This window comes from Pleuronectes platessa, chromosome 7, assembly GCF_947347685.1.
Source record: "Pleuronectes platessa chromosome 7, fPlePla1.1, whole genome shotgun sequence".
In the NCBI taxonomy this organism is placed as follows: Eukaryota; Metazoa; Chordata; class Actinopteri; order Pleuronectiformes; family Pleuronectidae; genus Pleuronectes; species Pleuronectes platessa.
The window spans coordinates 25,805,820-25,816,598 of NC_070632.1; the positions used below are offsets into that span (position 1 = coordinate 25,805,820).

Here is a 10,779-nt window from a genome sequence, read left to right on the forward strand (position 1 = left end):
CGCGTTTCCGGTCAACGCCATAAAAAAGAAAACCCGTGTTCGCAAATTTGTAGGACTAACTCACCAAATCACAAACTAAATCAAATGAAAAGGATGCTAAGTCTACGTTTACAACGCAGTTGTATGAGTAACGGCAGATGTTCTGTACATTAACAGCATGTAGTAGCGTGGAAGCTGTAACATCGAGTAACTACTCTCTAACGGTCATGTTTCAATGTATTTTCAACATATATACAGTGAATGAGAGAGTTCTGATGCCACCACAGTATATTCAATTTTTGCTAAACTATGTTAACGTCAGATTATTCGATCCTCTTCAACAGCAGACAGTTGTTGCCGCTCTTTTGCTTTTATTTTGAAAGCAATTCCGAAGATTTTCTACGTCCTCTCTCTAGCTTGATGCAGCTTTTCAGTACGGGGGGTCCCGTCTCATTTTCACTGATGTTTGAGGGGGCGCCTCTGCTTTGATGGACCTGCTACTCAACCAATAGGAATAGCGAGAGAGGGGAGTCAAAAGCAGGACCGCCAATCAGAGAGCAGCAGAGGCGTGTACTTGTCATAACAAAGGATGTGCTAACCTATTTTGATATATTTAACCTGCTGTTGTACTGTATCTAGTTTCGCTGTTTTTTTCTACATAAAAATTCACTTTTTATTGTTATCATCATCCTGATTTGTTTATTGTGTATCTTTTGTTGTAGCCTAAATTTGTTTGTATTATGAAACATCCCTATTCCCTACTGCATGGGGTAGTACACAGTGAAGTAATCTCTAAACCCAAAAGAAGCAGGGAGTGAGCAACCACAGCTGTGTTTTGTCGATCTGCATGTTTCGTGGTTTGTGAAACGCCTCAGTAACAGGAAACAGTGGACGGCCAGCAGCTTCCTGTGTGACCTGCTGTCACTCAGTCTCACTCTACAGCTCAGATCATGTTGAGTGTCAAATAATACTGCAATGCCTGATCTGTTCTGTCTGGTATAAACATCTGTAGAACATGATTTATTTTAGTGCTCCAGTATCTGCAAACAGCTGTTGTCCCCCTCAGTTGCAGTAATGTCAAAACTTTATCCTCCTCATGTGAAATGCTGCGTTTTCGATTTTTTGTATCTGTTTTTCTCAAAATGGCCTTTACTTTCACCTGTAATACATGCAGGCAGAAGAATCCAAAGACACTTAAGATTAGAGAGTGCTCCAATTAACACAGATGGTATGCTGCCTAAAAATACACATTGCAGCAAATGTGGCGTATGAGTGTTGTTATGCATGGCTCCTTCAGGAGCATTAAAAAGAAGGCAGGCCCACACGCAGTGTACATTTAAATATTAAATAACTTTATTAGGTAAAACTTATTACAATAGAACCAAACCATAATAGGCCAGTGATCATTGTGAAGTTGGAGCATTGGATGTGAGGAAAAAATGAAAATGCTAATCTAGACATTGGTGGAGGAAGTTTGAATTAAGTAAAAGGACAAACAAATTGACAAAAGGGTGCTCAAGTAATGGTAAACTTGCCACATTAACTTTTCTATCTAGTGAAGCTTATTCCCAATCCAATCCAATAGTACACCACTAACAGTGTGTCTGCTGTATGTTTTTTTTATACAACAATAGTAAAGACTCACATTGTCAAATAAATAAAAAAGGCTGCAGATGATGCAACTGATTAAATTTGTATATTAATTCATTTCTGAGAGTCAGTGGCGGCTGCTTCTGAATCCATGTCTGGTTTCCTCACCAGTCAGTGCTGCTGCTGCTGGAGGCAACTACTACTATTGGACAAATTCTCTTTTTATGGATTATTTGACAAATTTACAAACTATCTAAACATATAATGCATTGCATTGTAAAAAATATGGTGCCATAGAAGATACAGATCTTTACTGGTATATGATATATAAAAGTAAAATTATTGATTGAACCAAACAAAACAAAGCCTTGCTCCTGAAGTTCAACAGCCGGCCAGGAGGGAGAGAGAGAATCAGCGTTTATAGGCTCCATATGGGTGAGGTCAAATCTTCAATGAGGTTGGGGGGACCATTCAATCAGAGCCAAAACAAATACTACACTGGAGCCAAAGCCGTACCTGTAGCCTACTCAAGATCTTTTTACAAACAATAGCTAGGCCCTCATATGAATACTGAAACTACACCCTCCACCTCTGTTCATTCTTATTGCTCTTAGACATTTGAAATTAGGCCTCTGAGTAGTGAGAGTTAGGAAACAATGTACATCATTGTTGCTGAACAGTGATGTACATTAATGCAAATGTCAAATAAAACACAGTAATCTATTTTGATTTTAATAACTCAGGGGGGCCTGAAGCTTTATATTAACTTCAGATACAAGTTTTTTGGTGGGCAAAACAATGAATGTGTATTTTACCCAGTTTGAACAAGTGGACCGATAAAGTTATCATAAGGTATCAAAAGATATAATAACAGTAGAAATAGAATAAGTAGCAGGAGTCAGTAAACTAAAATAGAGGCAATACAAATAAATGTTATTGTATTTATCTCAAAATTATTTTTACTCCTGCTAAAACTGCACCATTTGTTAAAATATACTTAGAGTATCCTCTGACTACACATTTCACAATAAGGAAGTTATGCGTTACAGAATGCTGTTTCACTGTGACGTTATTAGACTTTTGACTTGACAGTGTGTTGTGCATTACTTGAAGCCTTGAGAGATTCCTATTCATAGCAGGTAGGAGCACGGCGTCTTGCTCAAGGGGACTTCAGCAGGACGCATAGATGTGGACCTACACACATGTCAGCCTCTCTGTGAGTCTCTGAGAACCTGGAACCCTCCAGCAGGTGTTTTCCACACCTCCACTTCTATCTCTTTACTTTTCTTTTCTAGTCCTCTTATCAGCTGGGTCACAGTTTTTGGGACATCTACAGTTGAGCAAGGTCGTATTAATGAGTAATGTCAAAGATTTGTACTCTGCTGTCGTGTGAAGTGAGCTTAAATGATTGCATGCTGGAGTATGTGGTCAACACATACACATAAGAAGGTGTCTGTATGAGGGCAACATATCAGTTCAAAATAGCTGTTAATGTTGACGTCCATTGTTCGATATCCAGACATTCTCCATGACTCTACATGTGACTGTTTTAGAGGCAGAAAGGAAAAACATCAGTGGTGACATAGAGTTGAACTTTGATGAAGGTTTTGTGTTTGCTATAGAGCCTCATTTTGGGCGTTGTCATGTCTGGAAGTGTGTCTCTGCTAACATGTAGAGTTCAAGGTACAAGTCCCAACACCTGGTTTAAATTTAGCTCACTGAAACTGATTGCTGCCTGATAACAGTTTTTGCCCCAACATGAACAAAGAGGAAGATGACGGTGGATTCGAGCAGCAAGACTCCACCGTCCATTGAGTTGTAAACTAAAAGTAGATCTATACGTCCTGTTTAATCGACAACTCCTTTATTTTTCCTGACGACATTTCAGAATTAAAAAAAAAGGTAAAAGAGAAAAAGCTTTGTAAAACCCAATACACTAAAATGGAGGCAAAGATAAAAAAATGATGAGTCCTATATGATTATCAGTTTTATTCAACAAGAACATTTTCTGGTTCCAGCCTCTCAAAAGTAAAGATTATTTTATTATAAAGTGAATTGATTTTTGAAGATGCCACTGTGAAACTGGGACTCTAGTATAAGGAATTTGTTTTAGTGTTTATTATAATATTTATAATTAAAAATAATAATAAAATCAATTTAATTGGCAGTTGGAGAGTGGCATAGTAAGCCTCAGAGCAAGCAGGTTCCTGGTTTGATTCCCAGCTTGGCCAGTTTCTTTAGTGTAAAGTTTGTATGTTCTTTCCATGTGTGCATGGGTTTTCTTCGGCTTCTTCCCACAGTCTAAAGATGTGGATACTGGGGTTAGGTTAATTGGAGACTCTAAATTAGCTGTACATGTAAATGGTTGTTTGTGACTGTGTGCCCTGTGATTGGCTAGTGACCTGTCCAGAATGTACCCCGCCTCTCACCCAATGACAGCTGGAATTGACTCATATATCAGAGACTGATAATTTATAGTGAATGGAAGGATGGGATTGATGCTGAAAATTGTACAAAATTATACAGTGCTCGTACGAGTCATTTTAACTTTGATGAACGTTTAATATAAAAATGTAATAATACAGACGGATGAGGAGTCGGACTGAGCTCTTTGCATTGTCCAAGTTCGACCCAGTCAGAATGTTACCCTTTTCTTTAGCAACTGAGCAAAAGTAAATAACAAACACAAACAAAGTAATTGCATGCAGCTTTTGGTTTGCTGTGTCCAGACTGCTGTGAGAAAGGGACCAGCTGCGGACACACCTCCATCACCTTAAGCAAGGTTGTGGTTTGGACACGTGACGGAGCATGCTGAGCCATAAAAGCCTGTTCCTGGGCTCAGCCAGGTTCACACTGCAGGTCAAGATGAGGGTGCTGCTCGTGCTCGCCACACTGTTGGTTGTCTCTCTCTGCAAGAAGAAGTTTGATGGGTAAGTGGGCAGCAGGACTCTCACTGCTGAGTGACTGATGCACTGATGCTTTTTGAAAGTATACTTAGACATGTTTTTGTAGCTTTACGCCGGTTGACAACGATGACTTCTATCTAAAAGAAGCCACCGTTGTCGACCTGGAAAACCATCACCATGAACTGGCTGACTGAGAATCTTCACACATAGTATATGTTGTTCCGCTACTCATGTCCATGTACCAAAGGACACCTAACAATATTTCCTAGATTAACACATGAAACAAAACTTTAAAAACAGATGAGGAGACATAAACATCTATCAATGCAACATAATGTGACATGAGAAAAGTTACAAAGTTAAACCAAAGGTTAAATTGTGATTACTGACGGCTAGAGAGGATGCTATGTGTGGAGACCGATCGGTATAGATGTGTTTTGGGTTTTGATTTCTGATTTGAACATTCTAATAGTTCAAAAACCCTAAAACATCATTCATAGCTGAAGCTAGCATGGATAGAGAACTTCAGATGAGTACTAGTTTGGTGGTTTACCAAACTACATTCTTTTCTTGCTGTTTGTAAAAAGTGTGTAAATATAAATAAATAAAACAAGACAACTAATGCCCTTATAACCAATAAATATTTTGGTGTAAATAATTTTACCGGTGGAAAAGGTGGCCTTAAAGCAGCACAATTATACACAAGCAGAAGCAGTTAGCCTTAAGAAATCTTACTTAAATACATGTGAGCCAACTTCCTTCTACTTGAGTTGAGTAAGAACATTGTGGTTCTCGCTTTGCAGAGATCAGGTGCTTCGCATCATTCCCAAAGATGAGGTCGAACTTTCACTTATAAAGGACCTGGAGGACATGATCGAGTTTGAGGTCATCTATCATCCATTATCAATAATGACATAAAAATGTAAAGTTATTAAAGTAATAACCAACCTTTTGCTCCAAGAACATGGGGGATAAATTTGAATGTGTTTTTTTACCAGCTGGACTTCTGGAAGGATGTGGCTGATGTGGACACTCCTGTGCACATCAGAGTTCCCTTCCACGGCCTGCAGTCCACCAAATTGTACCTGGAGTCTCAGGGCATCGATTACTCCATCATGATTGAAGACCTGCAGGTACGAAAAGGGAGCAGCAGTGATTTATTAAATCCACTTAGAGGAGGTCCCGTCTGACTTTGATATGACTGGTGTTCAGGCGATGCTTGATGAGGAGAAGGAGGAGATGGACTCTGCAGCTCGTGGGGCCAATCCCAGAAACACTGACAGCTTTGACTTCTCCAGATACCACAGAATAGACGAGGTGCGTACATGCACTCACTCTTTTATCCAGTCATTGAGTTTGATTAAGGTTCAATTGAATACAAATTATAAACCTATGTGTCTGATATAAACCATTACAGTGGTTTACTTTTAATTAGGTTTGATTTAAATGATTGAATGGTAAAATGAAAGTGTGTTTTAAGTCATCACCAGTGCTTGTCTTCTAATAATAGTGCTGCAGCTTGTAGTGATGCTCATGTGTGCAGACCTTGATTGTTTTGTCTGGGTTTTAAGATCTACAGCTTCCAGGACATGCTGGTGGCTGAGAATCCCAACATGGTCAGCAAGATCGTGATTGGTCATAGCTACCAGGGCCGTCCCCTGAATGTGCTCAAGGTGAGTGAGTCCAGTAAAAGAAAACTATGGTTAAAAGATGAATACAAAAATGATGACACAATGTAAATAATCTGATTCGAAAATTTAAAAAAAGCTTTTACAGATAGTGTTCTTTCCCATTTCCCATGTTGTACTCGATACAAATTATTTGAGGTATAAGATAACTTTATCGATCCCATGCCAAAGAAATTCCCTTGTTATAACAGCAAATAGTCAGAATGAGGTCGACAAGAGAATTACAAAGGCAAATGTATACATACACACATAAACACCACACGCACACATATATATGTAAGTACAGTATATATACATATGGAATGATATACTATAATATTAATATTGGTACACGTAATGTGATTATTTTCATCAAATGGTGCCAGTAATGGTGATATGAAAAACATTGCAGCATTTATTTTCCATTCATATATATTTACTGATTGATGTTTTCTGTCCCGTTCCTCTGTCTCAGTTCAGCACTGGTGGAACCAACCGTCCAGCTATCTGGTTAGACACTGGAATCCACTCCAGAGAGTGGGTCACCCAGGCCAGTGGCACCTGGTTTGCCAAGAAGGTGCTTTGATAACTATTACATATTCCTCCTCCGTCTCTTTGACCTTTGACCTGCTGCACTGGCTATTATGTCTTTTAAATGTCTGTCATCATCAGATTGTGACTGATTATGGACGTGATCCTGCTCTGACCGCCATCCTCAACAAGATGGACATCTTCCTGGAGATTGTGACAAACCCTGATGGCTTTTATTACACCCACAACAGCGTAAGTTTCTGATCTGCCAATGAATTCCGGTCACATTCAGCTTTTCATAATAAAACTGGTCAGTCTTGACTTTGGAAATTAGAGTTGTCATTTAACTTTGAGATTTTGATTAGATTGAATACATACAAATAGTAGTGTAATATCAGTAACATAGATATGAATACTGATTGTCAACAATAAGTACACACGGAAAAATGGACAAAAATCAAATACAGATTTTCACAAGAACTCACACAAATATAAAATAAGATTCATGATTATAAATAACATAACAAATACTCTGCTGACTTCCTATGTAGAACCGTATGTGGCGTAAGACCAGGAAGCCCAACCCTGGCTCTAACTGCGTCGGTGTCGATCCGAACAGGAACTGGGATGCTGGTTTTGCAGGTAACGTCTTCCCCTTGTCACTGGAGAATACATAGACACCAGCTGTCATTATCAGTTTTCTAAATTCTTCAAATTAAAGACCAAAAACTTACTTTCAAATAGTGATCTGTTATGTTTTTACTATATTTTAATAATCACCTCATCAACCTTTAAAGTTTGTTTTATTTGTACTTGTATCTGCAGGTGTCATCCTCAATGCTACCTCCAGGTGGCATTAATGTAGCAAATATTCAAATTCTTCATAGAGTGTTTTTTAAGAGGAACATCTGGTGCTTGAGTTTGTCTTTTATGGTTTTTCCATCAAGAAAGTAGTGGCCCAAAACTCCAGGAATTAGTCAGACCTTCCACAAAATACGTACCAGTAGGCCGAAGACACAATAATTACTCCCATATTTTAGTGCTTGAGACTTTTGTACCATGAGTACGAGTAAATATCTTAAGTGAGCTGGGCTAGTTGTAATGCTCTTATGCCAAGTGATCACAATCATTTCAATTCAGAAGCTGTTTATAGACAGTGACATTTCCTTGCACTATCTCTAAGTCTGATGTCATCCATAGGACCTGGTGCCAGCAGCAGCCCCTGCTCTGAGACCTACCATGGCCCCAGTGCTCACTCTGAGTCTGAGGTCAAGTCCATTGTGGACTTTGTGAAGTCACATGGAAACATTAAGGCGTTCGTCTCCATCCATGCCTACTCCCAGATGCTTCTGTATCCTTACGGCTACACCAGGAATCCAGTCAAGGACCAGACCGAGCTGGTAAAAAAGAAATTCTAGATCAAACTGGGGAAATTGTCATTAGATATCCTCTCTTGGTCCCTACGAAAAGATTTGCCTGTGATGCTAAATGTTAATTAAGAAACAATGAATTATATATATATATATATATATAGACCTATATATTCATATATCATGGTAATGTCTTCCTACAGCACGCTCTGGCGAAGAAGGCTATCACTGACCTGGCTTCCCTGTATGGTACTAGATACAGATACGGCAGCATCATTAACACCATCTGTAAGTTTATTGCTATTTGTATTTTGCAATAATTATCATTATCAACTTTTTATTTATAATAAAATATGATTCTAGAGACCATAGAAAACAGGGCAAATGTTTAGTGTGAATATACGTTTTGTGTTCAGGGGCATAATTAGTGTTGAAGTGCCGTCAAGCAAGACGCTGATAATTTATAAACTTCATATAAAGTCACCAAAATACTGAAACCAAATTTGCACCTTAAGATATTCAATTGGATTTATTTTGTATATGTAATTTAGCGTTCTAAAAAACATTGGTCTTCAATTATTTATTTCCTTGGAAATGTTATTGTGTGGGCTTATGATGAGTCACTTGTTAGTTCAAAACCTGTATTAAGTTGTATTTGTGTATTTAAGCAACTGTGACAAATTAAGCTGTTTTTTGTTGCTTTTTTAACTTTGGTTCATGGTAAATATACTCTATCTATATAGTGCTTCTGTAGTTTTATCTTTAACTCCCAGCTACTGTAATTAGGCCCCATGCATTGTTGTCTGCCACACTATCTCTTTTCATTTTATTTCCAGTAGCATCAGATTCTAATATATTTATATTCTTTGAATAATGGCTTTAACTGCAAAACGCTCCCTAAGATTTTCAGAATCAAAGCATAGGACCTCCATTACGACTCCTGCCTCAAAATGTGTGTTTTATACCTGAAGTATCATCAACAACGAAACTTGTTTCTTCTGCAGACCAAGCCAGTGGTGGAACCATCGACTGGACCTACAACCAAGGCATCAAGTACTCCTACACCTTTGAGCTGAGGGACACAGGTCGTCACGGTTTCATCCTGCCAGCCAATCAGATCATCCCCACCGCCAAGGAGACATGGCTGGCTCTGATGGCCATCATGGATCACACCTTCAAGAACCCATACTAAACTAAACTAGTGTGGTCACTGTCGGTAGATGCCGCCATCATCATCTTACTACTTCTACTGATGATTTCCACAAATAAATAAACAAGTACATCTGAAAAAAAAACTGCAGCTTTTCTGTCTTAATAATGTGAACGACTTCAAATTCATTACATGTTACATGCATAATTTCTTTATTAGCATCCCCCCCGTCTGCATTACACTACTGCATTATCAGCCAATACATACCTGTTTATTCCCCTCACTCCCATCTTAATCCTAAATATATCTCATATTGGGTAGAATAAAATGAATAATTACTTTGGATAAATAAATAAAATGCAAACCTGAAAGGGTCATTATAGAAACCTTTAAAGGACTCATCGTATGCCCATTTTACCAGAAGTTGATATGGTAGCTTGGGGTATTAATGAAATGTCTGTAACATACTTTTGTCAAAATACCACAAGGATCATTCAACCCCCCTCTCGTGCCGCGTGTTAACTGGCTGCTTACCTTGAGCCGGCTACACCGCAGGGAAGTCTCCGATACTCCCAATGAGCTGCCTTCGCGTAGTGTGGTGGCAGCAGCGAGTAGAAGCCTACCTCATGATGTATATAGAAGAAGTCCATGCTGGTTATTTACGTCCTCCCGGCTCCTCACACACAGTGAACGATGGCAACTAACAGAAAAAGGATGTTGATGACGCGACAGTTTTTGCTGAAATAAAGTGACACCCAGCGGGTCAAAATGTTTATGTTATCGTGTCTTAGCGCAGCGGTTCCCCGGTCTTGTTTCCAAACTGCGTTGCTAATTCAACAGCTGCAACAGCTTGAAGCTACATGGAGGCAGCTAGCTTCCCCCCAGCTTCCACACACAGTCAGCAGGGACACCCGATACTAACGACTAACAAGTGTTTGCTTCTAACCTGACGGTGTTTGAGAAACAGTGTCATGACAGCCGTGGGATTAAAGTCAGCGGGTTTTTGCGCTGTTCCCACCGCAGTTAGCATGGTGGCTAGCCCGCTAGCCCCGTTATGAAAGTTCGTTAAAACCGTATGTGACCGTAAAAACACATGCCGTAAGTGCTCTAACCAGCCACCGTCAGCCGGACAACGCCGCTGGCTTAACACACTTGTCACATTAATCATAGAGTTGTAGTTGTGATTTTGGTTTATTGTGATGTAGGGAATGGAACAGGAAGTTTGAGGTCCCGAAATGCTGGCATTAGCGGACCAATCACAGCCAAGGGCTATCCGTGGGCTCTCCGCCATTTCGACGTGTAGTTAGAAAAATGAGAAGTGAGAAAAAAACACCCTAAACATGTTTACGGTGTTTAGAAATAGGCCATCACTTCCCAAAATAACTTAATGACTTTAATGTTGTATCTAGACCCACATACATAAATCGAATTTGTCCTGTACTGTTAAATGTAAGAATATAACATTTAATCAAAAGGCTGTGATGTGGGAAGCAGGACTATGTGCGCCGCAGGATGAAGTGTGCAGCAGGATGATGTGAGCCCCAGGATGATGTGGCCGCAGGATGATGAGCGCTGCAGGATGAAGT

The 10,779-nt window shown here is 39.4% G+C and overlaps 1 protein-coding gene across 1 annotated transcript; it reads left to right on the forward strand.

Moving 5' to 3' along the window:
- Positions 1-2,653: 2,653 nt before the first annotated feature.
- cpa5 (carboxypeptidase A5) lies at positions 2,654-9,338 on the forward strand. Its single transcript, XM_053427762.1, has 12 exons — positions 2,654-2,785; positions 4,299-4,499; positions 5,279-5,360; positions 5,474-5,608; positions 5,688-5,792; positions 6,047-6,148; positions 6,618-6,719; positions 6,815-6,925; positions 7,225-7,315; positions 7,874-8,073; positions 8,247-8,331; positions 9,048-9,338. The coding sequence occupies exons 2-12, from the start codon at positions 4,378-4,380 to the stop codon at positions 9,233-9,235; spliced, it is 1,323 nt and encodes a 440-aa protein (XP_053283737.1). The 5' UTR covers positions 2,654-2,785; positions 4,299-4,377; the 3' UTR covers positions 9,236-9,338.
- The last annotated feature ends 1,441 nt before the right edge of the window (positions 9,339-10,779 follow it).